We start from the raw sequence: 26452 nt of genomic DNA, 5'->3' as shown, positions 1-26452 counted from the left end.
AAAACGTTATGCACCTGTGCCTATTGAACACTGGGCTTTACATTTTGGTAAGACTCATTTATAACCTATGAAACGTATTGTCTTCAACCTTCTTTAAGTGCATTCAACTAATGGCTCACGTATGTTGAATTGATTTCACACACTTACGCTTGTGCTGCAGGAATTAGTCTATACCAGCAATTATACCAGACCTGACTCACCTGTTAAAGTGGTCAGAAATGTTTTGGCTTGTGCTTTTATTGTAGTGTTCCATCTTGCTTCCTAGGCTAATTGCACATCATACCTTTTTAATTAACAGCTTATCTGCGTTTTTTATTTTTTTTAAAGTTGCATGACGCTCCAACCTCTGATCTCCACCCAACCTGTTTTTAGTGCTTCGTCATTGCTGCGACACCGCCTCCCTCTTTAGAAACCTGATAGACAGTCTCCAACTTGTCCTGTAGGGAAACGCCGGAATTATGGCACCTAGGTTAAGGTGGAGGAAACACATCTGTTTGCACAGGTAAGACTCTCGCCCTCTGTTGTCGTGTTTATGTTGCACACCTTTGTTATTACTGTGAGCTTTTACATTTGCAGTGTCGTCACGGCGGCGGTTCGTTTAGAGTTCAACACAGCGTATTAGAGGGATTAAACTAGAAGAGGTCAGGGATGTTTAGCTATGTTGTTAGCCTACATCTCAAAAGGAGAAACACGGCTGCAAAATGTAGCCACAGACACATGTAGCCACTTTGGGGAAATTAAATACAACAATTATAGTTAATGTCTTCATAGAAGTTATCGTTTTCCTCACTTGCAAGGGACTTGACTCAGCCTAAAATATCAATACACCTGAGATAGAGACATGAGAGAAGAATGGAAACTGGTTTAATTTGTTGACTTGTATGACATGGTTATTAATTTGTGATGACCATAAATAATAGCGAGAACGATATTTCCACCAAGCTTTTTATGTTGTGACACTTCAATCATGTTATTGCAAAGGCTACTTTTAACATACATTGGGTATGTTGTTTGGGATAATTTGGGTAATTACTGTGGAAATAAAGATTCACCTGATCTCCTTTATGCTGCAACGTTAAAATGTATTCGTATTAACTGGGATTGCATCACTTCATTTCATATTGTAACTTAAATATAAGTATTTCTTTTTAATGACACACTCTTTTTTTCCCCTCTCTCTGACCTGATCTCGAACACTGTTTGGGATTGTCCATGCAATCTACACTGACCTTCAACATGGATTTGATGTGAGTATTTGAAGAGTCGTGTAAGAGTGAAACTGTTGTAGAAAGGAGCAGATTGAACCAAAGCATGTCTATTTTGATGTCATTGTGCTGTTGTTTGCCTAAAGTATGAAATAGTATATGTAAAAATGAACATGTCAAGATGAGACCTCCTTAATATGATTTAATACAAGGTATGACTTTAATTATAGAAGCCTGCTCTCAGCTGCAGAACAGCTCATCAGTCTTAACAGAGACTATTAAATATTCAACTGTTCTGGCTTCTACTCGTCGAGGCTTTCCATCTGGGATCTCAGTTCAGACTCCTTGAGTGTCTCTTGCATGTATTGGCTGCCTCTCCATCATACTTGTATATCAAACTATCTCTATCTCATATCCAAGGCAAACATGTTGTTACACCAAGTTGAATGACTCCATTATTGTTGGGTTAAGTTAAAAACATATATCGTACTTCTCAGCATTCATGGGAGTGGTTGTGCAGCCCTGTAGCCCTCACCGATCTCGTCACAAACACTTTATCTCTCATGAACACATGTTCCAAGCATGCATTACCACGCTGGGATAAGTAAGATTAGTACCACTGGGGATTCCCTCTTTTACAGTAAATAATGAATGTACACTAGTGACTTGATATTTTACATTGTTTTGTTTATGATAAAATGTAACGTTCACATAAAGCGTTCTAAACCTTTTTAGGAAAGTACCAGTGTACAGGAGAAGTGGTGCATTCTTTTTGATGAGCATCTCATGTTTTTTAGGGGTTAACATGGGGGGCTCATTTTACTGCAGACCTGCAACACTTATTGTTAATCCAACAGTTAGCATACATTTAAAAAGCTCATATATTCACTGTCTCTCCACCAGGTGGCAGTGTACACTAGGAAGAGGTGGTCTGTTACAGCTGATCAAACTCAATGTAGCATGTACTTATGTGGCCTAGAATGTCCACTACAATCTGTTCAAAGTACTGTGAGCTCCAGGGCTTACAGGGTGATTTTAAGAGATCTCACATTACACACAGGCACATGCTTATTAATGTAAGCATTGCATTTGCAAAATATATTCATGCTAATGTTATTGGTGTTTTTTAGCAGCTACAAAAAAAATAAATCCATGACCACATTTTGGGGGGAACTTTTCCTGTCTTGTTTTCTGTATTCTGTTGATAAGAATAAGCTTTATCTCAAAATCCCTCCATCATTGAAGGCGGGGGGGGGGGGGGGGTGTTAGAATTTACATGTCTCATTAAAACAACAATGATGGGCATCGTGTCTGCTGGCAGAAAGTGGTAGGAACCTGGAACAATCCTGGTTCATAAATTCTTCATAACATAATAGTGCAATATGAATATTGATGCACTGTTACCATCTATCATGTCAGTGCTCTTGGAAGCTCAGCTCCGAGCACAAATGAAAAAAAAAAAAACCCTGCAGCCCTGCCTCCATCCCATGCACTGCATCACTGCATGCAAAATTCATATTTAAAGCCTTTTTTTTTTCTCCAAGTTGTTTTACATAAGATCCTGGCAGAAATGTGGCTTGTTGTGTGATGTGTACCCAGATGCAGTGCTCAAAGTCACAGAGAGATGAATTGGGTGGAAGTGGTATGGGACATTATGTAATCCCTGAGTGATGGAGCCAGAGAGGGATAAAGATGTTCCAAACAAACATAACCCCCCATGCACTCAGCTGGAGTACTGCACTGCAGCATCATATGTGCGTGTTTGCCCGCGCTTTTGAACAAATGAGAATGGGGGGGGAAAAACAAAGTCTGTGTCAGTGTTTTGGGTGTGTCTGCTGTGAGGAGTGGCTCATTTCTGAGTCTGTGGTTCCAGTCTGTCACTGTCTCAGGGGACTGTGGGTCTGCGAGTGCTGCTGCTGCTGCTGCTGCTGCTCTTTTGCTCCCCTCTCTTTTCTGTTTCTCCTCCCTCTCCTGGGTCCAGCTCAACACCTGCTCCTTGGGCAGGGCAGGGTTCCTAAGCAACTGAAGGCAACACAAGCAGTTCATAAAATCATTGTTTGTTTGTCTCCCCTAGCTGGGTTTTTTTATATATATATATATCGGAAATTCCACCCCAAACTAATCAGAAAAGGCTAAATTTTCTCGTTGTACCCGTCCAGGTTATTTCCTTTGAGAGCACTGTGTTACTGTAAATGTTTAACACCAACGGTTTGTGCACTGTGACGCTGCTTGTGTGTCATAACTGATCAAAGTCTAAAGAAAAAAAAAACACGATTGTTGACCATTTCCGCGACTTCTAGCATGTTCTCTTCCCCTTGCTTGTTGAGGCCAGAGCGTTTTGACTCCTGATTCGGAATTTCACACTTAGGAAATCCCAATTGAACTGGTAAGATGTTTCATTAAAAAAAATTTGTATATGAATTGGTCTGAAATATCAATCAGGCCTGAGATGAAGCTTGTGGTTCCTCTACTCCCGTGTGGCTGGGAGAATAATGAACCCCTTTACGCCCCCCACCCCTCTGCTGCCTATGAGCTGTATGGCCCTAATGGGGTCAGGCAGATGGGTGGGGAGCATGCAGGAGTCCATAAACAGCTTGTGTGCAAGTGTCGTGCACTTTATAAGGCACAAATGTGTTTGCTTTGTGGTGTTGTTGTTTCCTTTAAGATAAAGTGTTGGATGCTTGAAACATTGCCTCTTTTAATATCTCCCTAACTGCCTCCACTTTGTAGTACTGGCTTGCTCTCATACTGTGCACTTGAATGCACCACGTTGTTGCCTGAAAAGACTGGGCAACACAGTGGGGAGTAATGATGTGGCCCCTGAGCCTCCCTCTTGTTTCTGGACATTGTACTGTGTTAATGATCGCTCCATGCATGTTGGGTAGGCCTTTAGGCTACTGTTCCAACATTGTAATTAATTGTGATTGAAAACTGAAAATGTAAACACGGCCGTTTTGTACCACTGTACCAATACTGGCAGAAATACATATTCCGTCAGGTTTCTAGTGGAGAAGTTGTGCTCGTCTCCTTCACCTCAACATGCGGTTGGAAGGCGTGCTCGCGCCGCTTGTTTCCACCCGAGTCCGATCCTCGTCGTGAGACTCCACCCATTTACGAGCACCGGACACCTTCAGCAGCACAACAAAGCATGTGTCCCCCTGCAACATTGTTTCTCCTGTGAACGTGCGGAATATTTGCATTTTATCGGATTTTAAGCTGTTTTCATCTCCATTGATGCAAATCCTAGAGTAGGTAAGCTATATCTTAAGATGTATACGCCTCGCGCGCTGGTGTGACTTAGTGTTTATTTGTTGTGTTACTACATTCGGCGCCATTTTTTTATACACAGATTGTTTAAATGCCCTGGCACGCACGCAGGACACTATCCTGAAGCCGAACTGTTTTAAGGTTGGGGTCGGAGAAAAAAAGTTGAATATTTGACTAATTTTAAGCGAGACTCTGATGCTGTATTTTAAATATAGTTTTTTCAGTCAGTTGAAATATAGTATAGCCTTTATATTTCCCGTCGTAATCTAAATAGTTCGGCACTCATCCCCCATAAATCAAGAAGAGTGGTCGGTGTGTACGGAGGCAGAGATTGTGCTTCAGACATGTGCGAGTTGTTTTTGTGAAAATGAATGGGCATGCAGAAAGAGGCAGCACATTTGGTTACATTTTAGAATAACTCATTTCATTATGCAGCCTGTTTGTTTGGTATTGGGACACGCAGTTGTAGGCTTCATTGTGGTAATTTAGCCTCATTGTTGGTAACATTTGAGGAATTATGGGTGAAATATATATATATATTTGGCAGTCCTCTTATGAATTAGCATACACCGCAGAGGGTGTAAAGTTTTCAATACAATCTATAAAATAGCCTGAATGATAATTTGAATTGACCAATTGACGTTTCTCTCCTAAGTCTTAATATGTGAAACACTTATTGTTCCTTATGATGCTCTTTCGTCTTATCTCGGGATGTTCTTTGTCTCATTGCTTTTCCTTGAGGGATTTCTTTGTGCCTTTCATCTGAGATGTACAATTGTTGTTGTTGTTTTTTTTTCCTGCAATGGCACTGCTTTGGATTTCATTTTCTGCACGACATGACTTGCCTTTACCACCCAGAGACTACGGGTTAAAAATATCCTTCTTCTCTGGAAGGCAGCAGATGAGAAAGTGTGTCTGTGTTCACAGTCCTGCACTCAGGAGAAACTCATCCAATAAGCCTCATCTCCATTGATGATAGCTCTGGATATATATAGTCAGATAATCTTTTATGGTGCTGCAGATGTGACGTAGGGAGGACGAGGCAGAGACAGAGGCAGCATTAATGCATCGGGATTGCCAAGTGCTTACATGAGCAGCAGAAGTAAACACACAGGTTACAATCTGATGTGACCTGAGTGCCCGGGGTCTTCTGTAGTGCTGCCGAGTCAGCAGTGTTGTGTACACACAAACGGCTAAACTGATGCTGAAGGATGTTTTTGGCTGTGCTGTGTGAGAGTGAGGTCAACAGGGTCCCAGAAGAGCTTGCTGCTGTTAATCCTCTTTTGGGAGCTATGAGGCATCCGTGCAGTTAGACTACTACTCTGTTGTGTTTGCACGACTAAATAGGGAACTGACTCCACACAGTGTACACAGTGGATTTCACTTGTCCTTATGAATGAGGGAGTCTATTGATTGGACTAACTTGGACTAAAATATAAACTTCTCCTGCTCTTTTCAGAACTAGTTCTTGCAAACATCCGTCAGAGTTATTTCATTTAGATGATGGAAATGTGTCTCACCCTTTAAGATTTCTCAGCCCGTGACCCCAATGGTCGAGTCACCCATCTGGATTTTGCACATTTCCAAAATGAAGGGAACACCACGGTCAATATGTACACTTAAGTTCCAGGCAGACCATTAGTTCAGTGGCTGAGGTGATGTTGGAAATAGATTCAGAATAGCTTTTAGGGAAACCACAGTAAATCAATGAAGCTACCTCATTCTTTTCCCATGTCGGTTCATGTTCCAGCATCAGGTTCACACACCATCTGTGTGTATTGATTAGCTTAGAACCTGGTCTGGGATTGGTTTACCCAGAGGACAAGGCTGAAATAAGCCTTTGTGGCCTGAAATCATTCTGTCAGACTTCATGAAGAGCACTCCAAAGATGTGCTGTTGTATAGGAGCCATGATAACAGCACTTCATTTAAAATGATAGTGTCTGTAGTACTTTACATCTCATTATGTTGTCTCCTAAAGTCACAATATTTTTGTCTTTTCACTCATAAGTAGGTCAAAATTGGCAGCTAGTTTGATGATAGATTATGTGGAAACTATGAGGACTAGTTTCAATTGTGTTCTTAGCTAATGGAGTTTAAAAAAAAAAAAAAAAGACATTTTATACCCAGACATTTTCAGGTCAAATGAAACATGAGGCTTGTCTGCTCTGTCATAAACGACAGTTAATAGAACATGAGCAGTTGTTTGTTTTATGAATGATTGTTAGGCAGAAGTAACAATGGGCCTTTGGAGTCGAGGAAATAGTACAAAACATTAAGCAATAAGCATTTTCACATTTGTGAAGTGAATTTGAAAATAAATAAATAAACGAATCAGTTGCTTTATCTGTAATGCAAATGCGGCCTCACGTACGTTGTAACAAATTTCCTTCCAGTTTAGTGTGTTGAAAATGTTGCTGGCCAGGCTTGCGTGCACTGAAAGGGAGACACAAACCTGTCTGCGAGGCACGTGTTAGCGTGTACGTTTGCATGTGTGTGTCTCTCTTAGCGAGGTTAATAGCAGCCGCCATGTGGCCAGAGGACTGATATCTTGGCCTTCAGTTCATTTCTGTTGATATTCGGCCAGGTAGGCGGGGCTCCCTATAAACCATGAATCAGCACAGCTGATCGCCACTGTGCTTCTGCCAGCTTTTCTCTCCCTCCCACATACACAGAGGCACGCACACCCGAGAGAGAGAGAGAGAGAGAGAGAGAGAGAGAGAGAATCAGAGCGGGAGGGAGACAGTGAGATGGATACAGTAGGCAGGTAGATAGATGGAGATAATCTCACTTGGTCACTTGGGGGCTGATTAACTCTAAACTCCTTCTAATTCCTTAAGCCTACTCTCAGTACCCAGGAAACATGCTTTCTTTTGGTCCTACTGTTCCAACATGACAATGTTATTTCTGATCTCATGTAGCGTGTCTCCAGCTGCGGGGAAGAGGGATGTAACCAAATGAAATCTCATCTGCCCGCTTTTCCTTTTCACTAATACGTGCGTCTGCGCTGCGCAGGAACGCCCATGTGCGTGCCGTGTGCGGCACACTGCGAACGGAAATAGACGTGAGCTCGCCTGTAAAGTCTATCTAATGAGTCCCCCGCATCCTGAGCACACGTAGCTATTTTTACGTGCTTTACCTCCTCGTCCTCCTCTGCAAGCTCCTTCCCCCGTTCAGCCATTCCTGTCTTATTTCATTACACGTAGAAACAACTGCGGACACGCACCTCATCATCACAGGGCAGCACACACACACAGAGGCTGCGGCGTCTAGACAAACAGGGGAGCCAGATTAACACAACGTTTAAGGGTTATAGCAGCAGTTTAGTCAGGAGGCTAGCATCATGGGTAATGATTTGAGGGGAATGATTAATGTGTGTGTGTGTGAGACACTTGGATCAAAGCATTGGAGCGGAGGAACTTCTCCCCTCATAATCAGATCTTACTATTTTAGAGTGGAATTCAATGGGTCCAATTTCATGACAGCGCTCTGCTGCAATGTTGAATTCAATCTGAAGTCACACAACCTCTAAATCAGATCCTTGATTAACTCAAACCCTGGTGTGTGCACCTGATCCAGCAGCTCTTTGCTTGGGGGTGGCCCACTTCATTTATAATTTAGCTCATTAGACACTCTCATTATGTAGGATTGAGGGCAGGTTTCCTTTTTTTTTTTTTTTTTCTTACAGCACGGCAATATTTTATCCAATTATCTCCAAAAAGAAAAGGCACATGGTTTGATAAGAGACGGATGGTTCATTAAGAGACCCCGTTGTGCCGCTGCCTCTGTGTCAATCAGTCGCCATGCAAGGTCGGTCGGTCCTGCTCAGCTGGCCGATAGCAGAGATGTTAGAGAGGCCACACAAAATGGAGGAGGCAGCAGACACGAGCTCAGCTGGTCCATTAGGAGCATGTCTGTTTCCTGACAATCACAATTGAGATGACAGAGCATTAAAAGACCCAGAGGAGCCCATGAGCAATGATGCATCCCAGTGTGTGTGTGTGTGTGTGTGTGTGTGTGTGTGTGTGTGTGTGTGTGTGTGTGTGGTGACCTAGGGAATACGCCTATGGGGGGTCTTGTGGGGGGAAGGGTAGGCAGGATTAGTTAAAGTACGCGGCACAGTTATTGGTCACTGGACACAAACAATGGGAGGGCTAAAGAGGATTTTGTCTGTCAGCCCCCTCCTCTCCTGCTGTCCTCCACTGCCAGGAGGAAGTGTATGGTATAGAGGGGCTGGGCTGCACCCTTTGGGGAGGCCTTGGTACATCTGGAAGATTGTCTGCCTGTCTAGCATCACCCCTCCCCCCCCCCCACCCCAACCCGGTACAATGCAGGGTGCGACTTAAAACCACATATGGAAGAGACAAAACAGCGCCACATTAGTCCCCAATTAGACAGGCCGCCTGCTCCAGACTGGAGGCAAACCAGTCAAAAGGCCTCGCTGAGAGCCAGCGTACCCGGTGAGGCTGACTTAGAGGATGTTTGATTGCGTAATACGTGAGGTGTATTTCAGTCAGTTGTGCCATTTAATCAGCTGGTTAGAAGTTTCTAAATATAACAGATCTGTCCTCTTGTTGCTGCTGCCTCACCAGGGAATCGAAGCGCTGTTCATTAAAGTCTAACGAGGCCTTATTCCCGCACTGACTGTGGAGCACGTCACTGATGTCATGCTCTTTCTGTAAGAGAAGTACAGTAGTTATTCATCTTTACTGTATAAATAACCTTTTAGACTATGAATTCATTTATGTTTGAAATGAACTGGATGCATCACATTACACACACCTTACTTACAAGACATGATTTATTCATATTAATAACACAGCTGTATTTTAAGCCAGTTTTAGTGAAGCAAACAATTCCTCATCTGTTTGCCCCCCCCCCCCCCCCCCCCCCCTTTGTTTTTTTTTAGCAATCCATGAAATATGAACAGTGACTTCCTCATGCATCACCTCAGGGTGTATCATTGCATTGGTAGTGCCTTAGCTGACCTGTGCAGTGGGTGAGATGAAGAAGACAGTAAAATGCTTGTTGAGGACGATGCTGAGCGGGCGGCGCTCATATGAAGCTTCAGCACAGAAAGCCTCCTTTGTCTCTGTGGGATTTAATGAGTCTGCGATAGTCCGAGTGGTCGAGCTCGACCTCAGGACTCCACGCAGACACAGACACCCTCGTCAACAAGGAGGCCTATTGTGTGCTGAGGTGGTGTGTGTTGTGTGTGTGTGTGTATTCAGTATGTGTGTTTATAATCTGTGGGTGGCGGTTTATGGAATAAATCTCACTCATCCCGTTCACAGTTGGCAGCTAACAATAATACAAAAGCAGCCGTTTAAATGACTTCTGTCAATAGAAAGTGAGTGTGATGAATGACGCAGGGATACGGATGACCTGATTAGCATGATAAAAGCTAACATCTTCTGTGATATAATGACCATGTAATGAAAGATGTGTTTAGTACTACTGTGTTTATACGTTTGTGATTAATACAAATACATATTCTGATTATTGGTGGGGGTGCCCCTCATCATTTATAACGATTTTAAAAATGGATTGATTGATGGATTGATGAACATTTCCCCATCCCACAGTCCTTCAATGATTCATTTTAAATGATCAAACTATAAACATTAAGAGCAGTGCATCTGAAACGTGTGCATGGTTTTAATGTCAGCGCTCCAATGTTAATGTATGTCTGAGTTCAATAAATAAATAAATTACACTTTGTGACGCAGAAAAAAAAAAGCTGTCTGACATGTCGGAAACTAGTATTGTTCCTGAACAACAAAAAAAAGGACAAACATTTTGATTTAAATAGCGGTGTCTTGTTTGCCACAGCGCTGAAAATGATCCGTCTACTGATGAGCTAAACAGTTGTGTCCTCGTAGACGTGTGTTTGTCATTCACGGCAAAGGGAAGGGAAATGTTTCCGTCATGCTCTTCTTGGCTCCTGATCTAGTTTACCCACGCTGTGCACCGTCTCACTACACAGCGCTGTGACCTTTCTCCATCTCTGACTCCCTTCTCTTCTCCTTCCCAGTGGCTACCATGACAACAGAGGCGAGTGCGGTGAGCGAGGCAGACACTGAGGGCAAGCAGAAGGCCAGTGGCGCAGAGCCAGAGGCAGAACCTGAACCAGAGAACAAGCAGAAACCAGAGGCGGCAGCGTCTGACCCAGAAGGAGAGTCTTCAAGCAAGAAGGCCCAGGAGCAGAGCTCCGAGCCTGGGACTGCTGATGTAGCTACCTCCCCTGAGGAGGAGCAGCTGAAGCCTCGTACCCGGACCTCGGCTGGCAAAGGTCTGTCTCGCCTCTTCTCCTCTTTCCTCAAGCGCCGCTCGCAGTGCTCTGAGGGAGAGGGGTTTGAGGCAGAGAAAGCCAGGGAGGAAAAGGCAGACAAAGAGGAAAAAGCTGACAAGACAGTAGAGGAGAAGGAGGGAGAAGTGAAAAGTGAAGAAGAGGAGGCTAAGGCAGAAGAGGAGAAACCAGAGGAGAAACCAGAGGAGAAACCAGAAGAGAAACCAGAGGCAAAAGAAGTGAAAAAGAAAGAAGAAGGAAGTGTAGAGAAAAAAGAGGAGAAAAAGAAAGAGGAAGAAAAAGTTGAGAAGAAGGGCAGTAAAAAGAAAAAGAAAGAAGCCAAAAAGAAAGTAGAGAAAAAAGAAGAGAAAATAAAACAGGAGGAGGCAAAAAAGGATGATGAAAAGGTGAAGAAAGAAGAGAAAAAGGATGATGAAAAGGTGAAGAAAGAAGAGAAAAAAGAGGATGAAAAAGTGAAAAAAGAAGAGAAAAAGGATGATGAAAAAGTGAAAAAAGAAGAGAAAAAGGATGATGAAAAGGTGAAAAAAGAAGAGACTAAAGAGGATGAAAAGTTGAAAAAAGAAGAGAAAAAAGAGGATGAAAAGTTGAAAAAAGAAGAGAAAAAAGAGGATGAAAAAGCACAACAGAGTGTAGAAAAAGAGGACAAGTCGGAGACAAAAGAAGAAGAAAAGGAGCCCACCGATGTAAAAGACAAGAAGGCTGAAGCAGAAAAGAAAGAGAGTAAAGAGGGAGAAAACACTGACAAGAAAGTTGCAAAGAGGAAAGAAAAGGAGGAGAAGATAAAGAAGAAGGAGGAGGAAAAAGCAAAGAGGAAAGCAGAGGAAGAAGAGAGGCACAAGAAGAGGGAAGAAGAGAAAGCAAAGAAGAAAGAGGAGGAAAAGGCACGAGAGGCCGAGAAAGCCAAGAAGAAAGAAGAAGAAAAAGCAAAAGAGGCAGAAAAGGCAAAAAAAAAGGAGGAAGAAAAGGCGAAGAAGAAGGAGGAGGAGAAGGTGAAAGAGGAGAAGAAAAAGGAGGAGTCTACGAAGAAGGACGAAGAAAAGGTGAAGGAAGAAGTGAAGAAAAAAGAGGAGGAAAAAGAAGAGGAAAAGACAGAGAAAAAACAAAAGAAAGAGGAGGAAAAAGGGAAGAAAAAAGAGAAAGGGAAGAACAAGGGGAAAAAGGAGGGAAAAGGTCAAAGTGAGGAGCAGGTGAAAGCACCGATTGCTGCTCCAGAGCCTGAACTTAAAACTGAGCCAGAAGCTGAACAAGCTCCAGATCAGCACTCAGTCAGCAGTGCCGAGACACAGGTGAGTGCCATGCTGAAATGAAAGTCACTAATGGTTTCCATTCTACATTTGGGGTTTTTTGTTTTGCTCCTGAAAGGTAGGCGAGGAGGTTGATACTGCACTCATATCTGGGTATCGAAGGCTTAAGTCAGCAGCCAATAAGATGAGCTTAAAACCAGGAGAAACAGTGAGCTGGACTTTTTCCTAAGACATCAAAATCCTACCTCAGCGTCCGTAAATCCCACGCATTAACACCTTACATGTTGTTAACATGTTGTCTGTTTATCCGGCCAAAATCTCATTTGCAAGGCCAACAAAAGGTTCCGCGGGTGCAGGGGGGTTACCAAAGTCCCGGCTAGTTGCCAAAGTGATAACAAGATTTCAGGAAGTCTCCACTCCAAGCCAAGAAATAGTCACTCTCAGTTCTGTAGAAGACCCCCCCCCCCCCCACACACACACACACACACACACACACACACACACACACACCACTTCCTTAACATTAACTAACTTATTTATTGGGGATTTATTTTAATCGTAGGGTTTTCACAGAGATTTATAATCTTAAGACATAGTCATTGTCATTTAATCATAAGAGTTTGGAAGGTTCAAGAAAGGATACGATCTCAAACACTGCTGCAGACGCAGGGCCGTCCAGAGTACAACTCCACGCTGCAGATTTGACTGAAGTAGAGGAACACATGTTTTTTTTCCTTTTGTAATGAATTTTTTATGATGTGGACAGCTTGCTCAGCAAGAGTAAACCTGCTGGTTTGAACTGAGAGCCTGGAACAAAAGGATCTGGCCTTCTTGAAGCAGCATCAACAGCAGTTTATTTGCTCTTTAAAAACAGCTGTTGTAGTTTTCAGTGGAGGTTGTCCACTCTATTCTGCTTCTTTTGTAAGTCTTTCTGTCTGTGCTTTCCAATATCTTGCAAATGTCTTGCGTTGTATCTCCAGCCAGCTCAAGAGAAGCACAAAGACGAAGTGGCGGTAGAGAAAGAGCCGGAAGCTGTGGAAGAAGTGAAGGAGGACGACACAGAGCAAAAAGAGGAAGAGCCGGCCGAGCAGAAGGACGACGCCGAGGGAGAGGAGAAGGCCAAGGAGGGGGCGAAGAAAGAAAAACCTGTGAAAGAAAAAAAGACGGAGAAGAAAGCAGAAGAGGCTAAAGGCTCCAAACGTCAGAAAACCATGCAATGCAAAGTCACCTTACTGGACGACACTCTGTTTGAGTGTGAGCTGGATGTAAGAGACCTCCGAATTGAACTTATTTAACTGAACTCACCCCTGCTCAGTATTTATACGCTTGTTTCTATCTGCCTGTCACTCTCTTTCTTGTGTAGAAACACGCTAAGGGCCAAGAGCTTTTAACAAAGGTGTGTGACCATGTTAACCTGCTGGAGAAAGATTACTTCGGCCTCGCTTACGGGGAAACCTCAACAAGCAAGGTTTGTTTTCAAAAACAAACAAACGTTTATGTACACTACATATTTGACCTGATGCAGGCCAGAATCTGCTTGATATGATATTGTTTCCTTGATTTTTTTTTTTCAGAATTGGTTGGAAGCCGCCAAAGAGATCAGGAAACAGGTTCCAGGTGCTGTCTATGAGTTTACATTCAACGTGAAGTTTTACCCCCCGGACCCTGCTCAGCTGACCGAGGATCTCACCAGGTGAATGTTAGAACAATAAAAACGCAGGGATGTGATTCTACTGGATTGTCCCACCTGAAATGTTAACTCACAAGTCTTCATTTATCACTGGCAGTTTCCTGCACATACACTTTGTCACTTGTCGTGTTATATTAACGACTGCATTATAGCACAGTACGTGTGCTAGCTGTCTACCACTTCAGTTTGTGTATTTTGTGTAATTGGTTTTGTGCAGATAATTGCTGTCCTTGTTATTGTAGACTCTCTTAGTTTGGCTTGGTCAATAATCGCAAAGCTGACCTGTGGTTGAACTGAATCACAAATACGACTTTTTAAAGTTGCTGTCAGTCGTAATGCGAAGCTCGACTTCATTGTCTAACTTGTAACCTCTGTTTCAGGTACTTTCTGTGTGTCCAGCTGAGAAAAGACATCATGAACGGTGTCCTTCCCTGTTCCTTCGTCACTCTGTCCCTGCTGGGTTCATACGCCGCTCAGTCGGAGCTCGGAGAGTACGACCCGGAGATACACGGGACGGACTACGTAAAAGAACTGAGCCTGGCTCCCGGACAGAGCAAAGAGCTGGAGGACAAAGTGATGGAGCTGCACCGCACATACAGGTAATCAACGAAGGCGGACAAGGAGCAAAAGAGTCATTTATTTCATTTGAGCTTTCACCAATTTTTGAAGCATTATTAAATGAGATCAAAAAAGAATAGAGCAGAGCCAAACTGTGAATAACCCCTGCATTCTTCTACATTTTTCGAACTGTTTGCACAGTCTCTTTATGGAGTCCTTTGAATAATCCTGGCAATAAAACGTATATTTGAAAAGACCCTTCTTATCTGTGCTTCTCAAGGTCAATGAGTCCAGCACAAGCAGACATGTTGTTTCTGGAAAATGCCAAGAAGCTCGCCATGTATGGAGTTGACCTGCATCAGGCCAAGGTTGGTTTGAATTCTGTCACACAATATCATCTTACTTTTACTCTTTTACATTTGATGTCTTTGCAGCAGCATATTTGTTTTACACCAGTTGCATCCAGATTTTTTAATTACAAAATTAATGTCAGCCTTTTTTCAGATAAAAAAAAAAAAGAGAGAGAGAGATTAATATTTGTTTTAAACTCCATGACCTTTAAGCCCTGCCCTCAAGCTGTGAGGAAGTGTGCCTCCCAGTGACCGTTTACTGTAAATGCAGAGGGACATGAAACATCATGACTGCTTTGTGCCTGCAGGATCTGGATGGTGTCGACATCACTCTGGGAGTTTGCTCCAGTGGTCTGATGGTTTACAAGGACAAGCTGAGGATCAACCGTTTCCCCTGGCCCAAAGTCCTCAAGATCTCCTACAAACGTAGCAGCTTCTTTATCAAGATCAGACCATCGGAGGTAAATCTCACAAATCTGACCACCAACAACTTCTCTTAAATTCCACCTAGCCCATCTGGCATCTTGGCTTAGGAATGATGTGAAAACCTGACTTCTATGAATCACCTAGACATTAACATTGAGATTAGCTCATGTAGCTAATCCTCTGATTTATGTCCTTTATACTTTATTTTACAACAATACTAATGATAAATGATGATGCTTTTGAGGTATTTCATGTCATTTCTAACTCTGTTGTAATTTCTGCTTCCCGAGCCTTTTAAAGCCCATTCATATATTTTATAATTATAGAACCTAGTAACATACCCTCAGTAACCAGTTTTTAAATTTAAATTTAAGTCTACCTCACCCAAACATAGAAGTGCTCAGTAATTCAATAGTTTAACATGCATAAATAAATAAGACTTCTCTTATCTTTACTACTTACAGTGTTTTTATTCTAACTGGCTCTGGATGCACTGCAGATTATTGTAATGAACTCAAGGTCACACCTCTTTCTTTTTTTTTCTTCTTTTTTTTTATTTATTTGACTGTCACTGTTTTGTGTGTTGTTTTTCCAGCAAGAGCAGTATGAGAGCACAATCGGCTTCAAACTTCCCAACTACAAAGCCTCCAAGAAGCTGTGGAAAGTTTGCGTTGAAAACCATACCTTCTTCCGGTAAGTCCAGGTTGTTCTTCGCTTATTGCGAATGACACTTTCTGCGTCGCAGCAGAGGTCATTCTCAGGTTCTGTCTTACCCTGAGTTAATTGGCTAACTGGTCTCTACAGCTTAAGCCCTATATTGGCTCGCTGGTAGTTTAACCGGAGAGGAGAAGCTACGTGCCTGTGGTCGTGACCCTGAGAATTAAACCTCAAAGGTTGTTTATACCTAAGATAAAGGTCAAAGGGAGTTCTAACATTGTTGCATAATATGGGCGACTTTTAAGGAATGCCAAATCCTTTGATGTCCCTTGGTTGAATCTATTTTTGAGCTGCTGCTTTGCTTTGTCACTTTAAAGACTAAACCCAGATCTCTTTTCTTTTTTTTTTTTGTCTTTTGTCCCTCAGGGTTCCTACAGTCGAGCCTCCATCGTCGCGTCGCTTCCTCGTCTTGGGATCTAAGTTCCGGTACAGCGGGCGCACTCAGGCCCAGACCCGCCAGGCCAGCTCCATGATCGACCGCCCCGCCCCTCGATTCACACGCTCTGCAAGCAAGAGGCTGTCCCGTAACCTAGATGGAAGTATGTGTAAGTGTGTGAAGCCATGTGGGAACCGTTGCATCACGTGTCATCTCTTGAAGCACTGATTCATTAAGCTTCTGTGATTTGTTTCACTCCAGCAGCTGGAGATGAAACTCTCCAGCTTCTGCAACAACTCTCAGCTTCAGTCAGGACTGAGGCTGATGATTGGTCACTGATGCTGACATCTGACCAACCCGGGCCTTCTTCTGAATTCGCAGGTATCAGGAACTGTGTGGAGCACCAGCGCTTCTTTGCCACTATGTGCAGCCTCATCGCATCATTTAACACGCTCGTCTGTTCTCGCTCATTTGCTTTCATGCCGGAAAACAGATCCTGAAAAATGTCTTTGTCAGCTGTGGCACATTTAATTCACCTCCTCTTGACTTGTGGGTAATTTGGCCCACTTTGTACTTTCCTTGGCCTCATCACGGGTCTCTGTGAACAGATGTTTAACGACACATGGGCATTTCCAGTCTTGAGGCTGCACTTCCACATTTCTTTGCAATTTTAAAGTCGCTGCTTGATGTGTGTTGCACAACGGCTTTCATTTGCTTGCAGCTTGTAGAGTTTGTGTTCAACCAGCTGACACACCATTCATCACTGCTGTAGTGGCATTAAAACAGGATGGCGTCGGAACAGTCTGATTTATGCCTTCTTAGTGCGAGAGGAGAGGTTTCTCCCATTCAACTTTGTGATAACCGCAGCTTTTTTGGACTCGCAATAATCTGGCTTGAACGCTTGGCATCCGACTCGGTCAACAAGATCTCGCTTGAAGCACTGTGAAGCACTCACCCACAGCGCCGTCGTCTCCTCCGGTAGAGAACATTACATAACGGGCTTCACCTCGTCATCTCTTCACAGCCGGGGGGGAGTTGGAGCAGACTTTCATTGAGTCGTGGGAGGAGGGACAGTCTGTTCGCACAGTCAGAGTGACCCAGCAGGACACTGAGGCGAGCGCTCAGACCGCCACAGTCACAGAGCCGTTGACGAACGAGCAACAGGGATGGAGAAAGGAAGACTTGTGGTCTGCCCTACTTAATCGCCATCCTCCTTTTCCATTTGTCCCACCTTTTGATTCTGTGAAACAGCCAGGTATTTTCACTTTTGATGCCAGCCAGTTTAAAATCACACAGTCTCATCCCAGAGTCTCTGAAGTTCTTAAAATATATATGAACCATGCCTGAATATAAACCAGGCATGTGCGAGTATTCAACCCTGCTTCAATGTTTTTTCAGTTTGAGGTCTGTGTGTGTTTGCTCTTCTGGAATTAAAAATGTTCACTTATGTTTCTCTGACACTGTCAGCTAAGCTCAGCTTGTCAAAAAAGAGCTCATTGGAAAGACTACTGCAGCAGCCAGCATCACAGCAAGATGATTGGTTTGTTTACTTCGACCACATCCTGAGCCGTCACTCCGCTGATCTTGTTCAACAACAATGTGAGTTTCTTCGTGTGAAAATGTGACTTCTGAAAGTGTCTTAAAAGTGAAACGAAGAAACAAAGATTTGAAATGTTAAGCCTTTTTTTGTGGTTCATTCACTTTCCATTTTTGCTCCTCCCAGCCTCTCCCTCTGCTCAGATCGAGCTTCGGGTAGAGGATGAGCAGGTCATCTATGATTCAGAGCGAGAACCGACCAATGAGGAGACCATTAAGAGACTGCAGGAAATGGTGGTGTTGGTAGACAGACTGACGGAGGCAGAAGGTTTAGAAAGGAATCTAAAGGAAGTGAGGTATTTGGAGGACCGACTCCAGGAAGTGGATGAGATGGCAGAGAAACTTCAGGAAGTAATAGAAGAAGAATTAGGTAAGGAGGAGGTGGACAAGTTGAGAAAGGAATTTGCAGAGATGGAGGAAGAGGTGCGAGGGGAAGGTGTCACAAAAGCAGTGGTGATGAAATTGATAAGGAGAACAGACAATGAGGAGGATGCACTGGAGGAGCAGATAAAGGAGGTGTTTTTAAAAGGCTTGTATGAGGCGGAAGAGGCCGAGGGGAAGCAGGAGACTAAAATGGAGGTCACGGGAGAGGAACAGTTTGATGACAACTTGATGGAGAGGCTGCGCGGGATAGAAAAGGAATGGAAGGAAACAGCTGAGGGCAAGATGTCAGGCGTCCCTGGTACCACCTCTGTAGTGACCTACCAGAAGGTGGAGCGTAGGACCAAGAAGAGAGTGACTATTGTGGAAGAGAAAGAGCCTATTCAAGAATCAGATCGGGATAGCATGATGTTTGAGGCGAGGCGAGAAAAAGAGGCGGCATGGCGTGAGATTCGAGGACAGGAAGTGACGGAGGTGAGAGTTGTAGAGAAGCTGCAGGCTGAGGATGAACGGGAGGCTACAGACGGAGACGTCCGGTTCATACCGTTAGACCGTCCTCCATTCACAGCTGTTGTCGAAACACAAGGTACAGTATGTCCTTCTGCAAACAGCTTTACCTTGACGCAACCCTCTGTAATACTTTTACATCACCACAGCATACATGCACGTCCCTTCTGCTGTCACAAATTAAGTGTTAAATTAGCAGTCTGCCACAGCCGTTAAAGCCTGTCCTGCTTCTCCTGCTGTCAGGTTTTGTACGACTTTCGTGCAGAGGTTCAAAGATTCTCTTTACTTTCATCATTAGTTTTGGCCGTGGAACGTGCTCGGGTGGACGAAGGCGAGCATCTCACCTCAAAGACCGAGATCACATCCTTTGAGGAGAAAATTAAGACTGCAACTCTTGAGGAAAAGACGGAGCTTTTTGTGGAAGGCGAGGAAGTATGGCGTGCCTCAGAGCTTCCTCCCCAACAGACCGTCGTAGAAAGAGACGATGACTGGTTTGTTCTGCTGGATGTTATTCCCAGACAAACTCCTTATGTACCACCAGGTATTCTTTGTGCTGCTTTGCTCTCTCGCGCTCGTTTTAGTGCTGCAGGGAAACTTTTCTCACTGCTTGTATTTCTCCTGACTTTACTTCGATCAGCTCCGTCGAAGAGAAGAGGCGACTTAGACGCAGAAGGTTTTGTCCCGGTGGTGGAAACGGCAGCTGTGCAGGAGATTGGAGACGAATTGTCTGAAGAGAGAAAGATAATCGAAAAGGCACCGAGAGAACTTGAAGTAATCCCACCACAGCCAGTGACAGACAGAGACGATGACTGGTTCGTGTTGCTTGATGTTGTTCCCAGGGAAACATCATATGTTCCACCAGGTACTGCAGAAATAAAACTCCCGCAGCTTTATCAAAGCAAGCAACTATTCTGAGCTTCGCAGGCGTCCTTAAATCACCCTGTCCACAGCGTGTGAGGATTCTGACCTCTCTTGTCCTATTCACCGTTTGTAGAGCGTGTTGACGTGTCTCCAGAAGAACGGGTCTCTTTGGTTGAAATAAAAACCGTCAAAAAGCGGGAGGAAAGCTTTGAAGTTGTGACCGCAGATGTAGAAGTGAAACAGCCGCAAAGTGAAAAGCAAGTAGTATCCCTGCCACAGGCTGTGAGACAGATGGAAGATGACTGGTTTTTGCTGCTGGAGGCTTCCATGAGAGAAACAAAATATGTGCCACCAGGTAGTCATGATTTCCCCCTTAAAAGCTATATATATACTGTATATACATTTGCCACCTCACAGCTCCATTCTTTATTCATTAGTTACTGCAGAAGAGTATGTTCCTGAAGACAGCTTTTCCATCCCATCTGACGTAATCACAGTGGAGTCCAGAGAGACGGTCGCAGTGGAAGAAATTGCAGGAATTGTGCTCGAGAAAGAGGACAAGAATCTTTCCCAGCAAACCCTTCCAGAGCAGAAAATATCCAAAGCAGTCAGGGAAAGAGATGACGACTGGTTTCTTCTTCTGGATGTTATTCCTAGACAAACTGAATATGTGCCTCCAGGTACTCTCCTTCTTCACATAACTTTAGATTCAACAAACTGTCGTTTTTCTCTTAGTACTTATCCAATATCTTTTTTACCTTTTTGGCTGAAGTTTGTAAGTTGTGTTTGTTTACAGCTTCTCTGGCTGCCACAAGCCAAATGTTTCCAAGTGTTCAACGTCAAATTAAAGTGGAAAGCACGGAGCAGACGTTGCAGCAAGTTGAGTTTGAGCAGATCAGACTGCAGCCTCTGCAACAGAGAGACGATGACTGGTTTGTGCAGTTTGATGCTTTTCGGGAGGATGCAGTCATAGTACCACCAGGTATAAAGTCTGAATATATCTGCACACTGTCATACTTTGTTTACATCTGGCGGACATACTGAAGTTGTTCCGCTTCTTTGAATCATCCGTTTTGTGCCAGTTTCTCCAGTTGAGATTATTCCGGATATGAGGAAGTTGTCGGGGGTTGAGGTGAAAACCACAGAGACCACAACATGGAAGGAGATGATAATTGGCGTGGAGAGCAGACAGGTTGAGACACGGTGGTCTGAAATGAGAGCAAGCCAAGCTGCACCGCTCTCAGAGAGTGGAGGAAGAGACGATTGGTTTGTTCTGTTCGACATCGAGCGTGAAAAGCCTGTTGTCATACCACAAGGTACATTTACAGAAGAATCTTATTACGCCACATCTCTAACACTACATGATAAAAAAAAAGTTGTTAAGTAGTCACAATCAGATTTTTTAAACTATTATAGCTAAAAATATATATATATATTTGACCTGCCTTTTTTCTGTTAGCTGCTGTGGTTGAGCGTTTTTCGGATGTGGTGGCAGCTGCTGAACAAAAACCCAAACTCTTTGTGAAAGACATAAAGCATGCCGTCAAGTTTGTGGAGATGGAAGCTCCACAACCGAGACAGGTGGATGATGACTGGTTTGCACTGCTGGATGTTGCAGAAAAAGCATCAGGTATTCTATTGCTTGATTTATCCGTGGAATAGTTCACTTTTTTTTTTGTCAGTCTGTTTTTAGTGAATTTGGTTTTTCTCACTGAGAAGACTTTTCTGTGCGTTCTACATCAGCGGCTGTGGATGAACGTGTCGGGATAGCTCCCGAAGTCAGACCAACCAAAGTGTTGGCAGGAAAAGAACAGAGAGCACAGCAGAGGGTTACGATAGTGGAGGAGAGGAGGCAGCAGAAACGACTCATGGAAGTGAGAGAGGTGGAGGATGATTGGTTTATACTGCTCGACGTGACCACTAAGAAATCAGGTACCATAAAAGGACTTAGTCCAGTTACTCATATATGACTTGATTTGCTTTCACACGAAACAGAATCATTAACTTTATAAATGAACAGCTCTGCTTTTATTCAGGTTGGCAGCTTGTTTACTTGAACTTTTACGAGTACAAATATTTGTTGTATTTCAAAAATAATACCTTCTTTTGTATATAATTTAGTCGCTGGCCCTAAGCGCGTCCAGTTCCCAGCAGAGATGAGAGCTCCACCTGCTGCAACCAAAACGCTGACTGTTATTTCCAGGATGAGACCGCAGTTTGAGGAACGGATCCTGGAGGAAAGACGTCCTCCTGTCGCACGTACACACATTCACGATGATTGGTTTGTTCTACTCGATGTTGGACAAAAGCAGTCAGGTATTTTTTTTTTCCTTCACGTGTTCGTTGGTTTGCAGATGAGCAGCTCGCTTGCTTCGTTTGCTTCAAGACGCGCTCGTTAACGTTTGCAGCACGTCAGCAGTCACGGCTGTTGTTGAAACACAAGGTACAGTATGTCCTTCTGCAAACAGCTTTACCAGTCTGACTGTCCTGCACGAGAGGATATGTCCTCTGATGGCAACGCAGCGCCTTTCACCACCCGGCCATGCTGCGTTTCACTGCTTGGAAGAAACAGAATCATCCTCCTAATCTCAGCTTCTCACCGGTTTAACAACTTTGAGCTGTGGAGCTCACTGCGGCCTAACATCGTCTGCCTTTGCGTCCTTTTTCCGCTTCTTCTCTTATTTTTGTTTTTGGTCCACTCCTTCCAAAAGCAACAGGCCTATCAGGTACAGTATTCCCCTACAGCGTGTGTGCATTTAACACAAAGGCTTGAGACTGTAAGTATAAAGTGGCTGTTCGCATAGTTTCACTTTTTGCGTGTTTTCATGTGTGTAAATGTGCAAGTTGCTCTATGGGGGGGATTTATTGTGAAACGTGTATCAGATTTTGCCACCCCCTCCATTTCCGTGACGCATCGATTTAAAATCTATGTCCTCAAGTTGACGTTTCCGTTTCGTCTGTATCCCTTTTAGTGGTGAGCACACAAAGGGGCACCCGTCCCGTCAGCGCCCCTGTCTTCTCCCAGGCTGCCCTGGCAGAGGCGGGCATCCCCATGGCCCCTTTCGATCAGCCCCAGACCTCCACCCCCATCAGGACCGGCCGCCTGGAGGAGAGAAAGCTGGAGGTCACCGTGGAGGCTGCGGAGCCCTCAAAAATCGAGACTGTGGTCGAGGTCAAGGTATTGAGTTTCTTTTTGAACGTTTGCGGCGAAAATGTAGACCATGAATAGCTCACAGGGCAGATGATGCAAGCAAAGGGATAGAGAATGTTTTTAGGATATCCTCCTGCCCTTTTGATGGATAACTATAAAGGATTAAAGACATCTAAAATGTAACTACTTCCTTCATCATAAAACTTTGTATCATAAAGGATGCTGAAGTAGTGAGCGTAGACTGCTCTCTGTGTCTGAGAATGACCTGTGTCTCTCTTGCTGCTGTAGCCAGCAGTGTGGAGAAAGCAGAGAGAAGTAGACTCTTCACTGATAACCACCATCAATGGGGACATTCAGGTTAGTGTCAGACACCGGCCTCTCAACACGTTCGCTTGCTCCCAGCACTTGTTTGGACGTAACAGCTGAGCCGTGTGAGTTAAAGCGGATGCGGCGGAGGAATGCTAACTCGTGTCCCTCTCTCCTCCCCTGGGTTAGCACGAGTCTGACGGCGTGAGCACGGAGGCGGTGCGAATGCGAAAGGTCAGACTCTTTTAGCCTGGTGTGCGTCTCCGTAGACATCTCTCTACCTCCATTCTTACGATGTTGAGCTTCTCATCCCAAACTAATTCCATCCTCTTCTCATGTTGTGCTTCTGTACAGCTAGGTCTTTAATGAAATCCACCGCAGGTTTGATGCTCAGACAGTCGTATATAAAGACGTAGACAAATGTCTAAATAAAAGAAATACCAGTATATGACTTTTCAGATAAGGTGAAGAGACTGTTTAAGAATGTTTTTTTATTTAAGTTAAGCAGGAGTTCATTTTTTCCTCATTGCTTGCTGTAGTTCTAAACCCTTGAATGCTCACATGCATGACAATAGAATAAATAGACCTGACTAAAAAAAAAGGCATAACGTGTTCTGTCACTCTAACATTATTTGTTTGGTTTTTCTCATCCTGAAAATAAGAAATGTACTGTAAGATTGAGGCTGTTTGCTTTGTCACTACTTTGCAGCCACGTAGTCCAGAAGTATTCTGCATGCAGTCTCTTTCCAGTAACACTGTACTGTATTGTTGTAGCTTGCATGTCTCGGGGGGGCGGGGGGGGGGGGGATTTTATTGCGAGCACACGGGGAAACTGAAAACAAACCCACACTCTTTTTTTTGTTCTTTTCATTTTTCACAGAAAAGAGCTAAGAAAATTGAGGGTGACTCAATTTATATAAGACATAGCCTTTTAATGTTGGAGGTTTGTATCCCTTCAGGAGGCGTCAGCCTCTGTATTTTCTTGCTCTTTGGCACATCGGCCGCTGTTTTAATAACACGCTTGCATGTTGCATAATTCACTCTTTCTGCGTCAGCGTAATTGATGGCTGTAGAACCATTTTCAGTGTGTGTGTGTCAACGTGACTCTAATGCTGTTGTGTCAGGAGAGTGCTGTTGAATTTACAAATAACCATTATAGAATGATCTTCTAGCTTCACCTTTATTGGGAAACACAAACTTGTTGAGGATGTCTCCTCCATAGCATCCTAAAGTTGTCTTGAATGATCGGCACTGTGATCAGTTAGGACAGTGGGGGGGGGGTCCATTTATACATATATACGTATATATACAGCCAGATCATCAGTATTCTCCTGCTCTGCTTTTGCTATGACTACATCCATCACATTTTCTAACCTGCCATCAAAGAACTTTTTTTTTTTTTCAGCAGTTATGCAAATGACATGTTTCGACTATCTGGAAATCAAACTATGAAAAAAATTAAAATCAAAGTAACGGCACATCTTTGCTCTTGTTCATGAAGGAGGTGACGTTTGGATAAACACTTAACATGAAGTTGTTCTTTTGCACCACAATAAGTCTTAAATTATAGCTTATATAACACATTGGCACATTTGCAGTCTGTATCTTGTAGTTCCTCACAAAGACCAACTTGGTGCTAACTGTTAAGATGTCCGTGCTGCTTCTGTTGCTTTTGTTCGTGTGTGTGTGCGAGATGATCAAGTTTGATGACTTGTCTGCTGTCACCACCTCAACTGCCCTTTGATTTGCAGCCTGTGTTTACAACGTGTGTCACTGCCAGCCTCTAATGCTATAAGAAAAGCTGTGCATATAGTTCTGAACATAATATACTGTAGTTTATAGCTCCGAGCCATCCTAGAAAGGATCAGCTTTGATAAATCACAGCACCGTCTCCTTTGAATCTCGAATTGATTGACAAATGTTTGACAGCATGAATATACTGCTGGGCCTGATTTCTCAATTCTAAAAAGGAGTTGCTGTTAATCTATCAAGAATCCACACAGTATGATGACACAGATCAAGGTCCCCTCTTAATTAATGCTGCGTCAGAATGACAAATTAATCCTGCTTCTGCTTTTTTCATTTAATCTGCAGCAAAACAACACAGAGAGCATCATCTGACTTTTTTCTTTCTTCTGTTTTTTTTTCTCTCCGTGTGTTGATCTCTCCCGGCTCTGAACATCCCCCATCTTTCCTTTCCTTGTTCATCCAACCTTCACTTCTTCTTACTTCTGTGTCTTCATTTTCCTCCCTTTTTTTGCGCGGTCTTGATTCCCGCTCGTCCCCCTCCTCAACCGTCCGTCCCTTCACATCTTTCCTCTGCGTAGGAGTTTGAGAAGCCTCAGGAGGACCTGCTCAAGCATCACGCCAACATCAGCGAGCTGAAGAGGAACTTCATGGAAGCCGTCCCGGAGCAGAGGCCCAGCGAGTGGGACAAGCGCCTGTCCACGCACTCTCCGTTCCGCACCCTGGGGATCAACGGTCAGCCTCTGACCGGCGCAGATGGGGTAAGTCTCCTCCAGCATCAGGTCCTTTTTTTCAAAGTTGATGAAACCTTTACCTCTCTCAGTGTGAGAAGTATTTCATTTAAATATCCATCATGTAGACTTAAAAAAAAAATACTGAGTTGTATTGATTAAAACTGTATTTAGACGTTTTCATGGCTCTGCGTTCTCAGAGATGTTTGTAATTGATGTGAAACCCCCGTGCACTTGTGCGAGCAGTGTGCATGAATCTGGTAATGGGATAGAAGAACCTGAAATTTCCACACACATGAAAGTGTTAGTCATTATTTTTTAAGACTGCTCTGTTTGGCCTCAGTCGATTTGTTTTAACGCTGAACATATCCAAACAAAAGGAATTGATTGAAGACGGGATCAGGCTCTTCTAGTCGTCATTCTCACTTCTCTCTTCTCGTGTGATGGATTGTATGTGCATGTACAGACTTAACTCAGTGTGTTAGCATGTGGATAACAGAACATGCATGTGTGTGTCGAATGCCATTTGAGCCGGAGAATGAGGTCTGTACTTTTGTGTCTTCCCCTGATGTGGGCGGGGCATCTATTTTCTGGGGACAGCAGGTGGTCCCCTCTCTGAGCGCACACACTCGTCTTATCTGCACTGGATGCCTCTGACCCTTCGACACGTTGGTAGTGCATGACTGACTGACCCCGACGACCACGGTGTTACTGCATGACGAAGAGATGAGCCTCTCATGAATCTCTGAGCAGAATGAACTCTTCCTCCTTTTGCTCTGTCCTCCACTCACTCGTTCTGCTTCTTATCAGTTTGCTCTGTGCACTTGCACTTTTCTTTGTGCGCCACATTTTTTTGGCTGCCGTTTCCTCAGCGCCTCATGAAGAGACAAAGCCTCATTCACAGTGATGTAAGCAGATTTTCTGATAATAAATGCAACAATAACATAATTCTGGTATTAAATAGTATAAAGGTATCATTTTTTAAAAAGCTTTCAGGGAGACGTATTCAGTAAAAATCAAAGTCAACCCCA

The 26452-nt window shown here is 43.7% G+C and overlaps 1 protein-coding gene across 1 annotated transcript in view; it reads left to right on the top strand.

Moving 5' to 3' along the window:
- The first annotated feature begins 4082 nt into the window (after positions 1-4082).
- LOC306823547 (uncharacterized protein) overlaps positions 4083-26452 on the top strand; it is a 28978-nt gene continuing 6608 nt past the window's right edge. The window contains exons 1-28 of the mRNA XM_079343139.1: positions 4083-4453; positions 10506-12067; positions 13006-13290; positions 13389-13493; positions 13600-13718; positions 14096-14314; positions 14554-14641; positions 14932-15084; positions 15645-15742; positions 16133-16311; positions 16404-16523; positions 17167-17397; positions 17610-17741; positions 17866-18705; positions 18925-19167; positions 19264-19488; positions 19621-19842; positions 19925-20167; positions 20284-20469; positions 20570-20803; positions 20947-21117; positions 21231-21419; positions 21609-21803; positions 22460-22665; positions 22927-22995; positions 23134-23178; positions 23825-23887; positions 25272-25451. Coding sequence (XP_079199265.1) covers position 4453; positions 10506-12067; positions 13006-13290; positions 13389-13493; positions 13600-13718; positions 14096-14314; positions 14554-14641; positions 14932-15084; positions 15645-15742; positions 16133-16311; positions 16404-16523; positions 17167-17397; positions 17610-17741; positions 17866-18705; positions 18925-19167; positions 19264-19488; positions 19621-19842; positions 19925-20167; positions 20284-20469; positions 20570-20803; positions 20947-21117; positions 21231-21419; positions 21609-21803; positions 22460-22665; positions 22927-22995; positions 23134-23178; positions 23825-23887; positions 25272-25451 — 6603 coding nt within the window. The 5' untranslated portion in view covers positions 4083-4452. The remainder of the gene's footprint in view (positions 4454-10505; positions 12068-13005; positions 13291-13388; positions 13494-13599; positions 13719-14095; positions 14315-14553; positions 14642-14931; positions 15085-15644; positions 15743-16132; positions 16312-16403; positions 16524-17166; positions 17398-17609; positions 17742-17865; positions 18706-18924; positions 19168-19263; positions 19489-19620; positions 19843-19924; positions 20168-20283; positions 20470-20569; positions 20804-20946; positions 21118-21230; positions 21420-21608; positions 21804-22459; positions 22666-22926; positions 22996-23133; positions 23179-23824; positions 23888-25271; positions 25452-26452) is intronic.

This window comes from Symphodus melops (assembly GCF_947650265.1).
Source record: "Symphodus melops genome assembly, chromosome: 5".
Lineage (NCBI taxonomy): Eukaryota > Metazoa > Chordata > Actinopteri > Labriformes > Labridae > Symphodus > Symphodus melops.
This window is presented reverse-complemented; position numbering and strand designations above follow the sequence as displayed.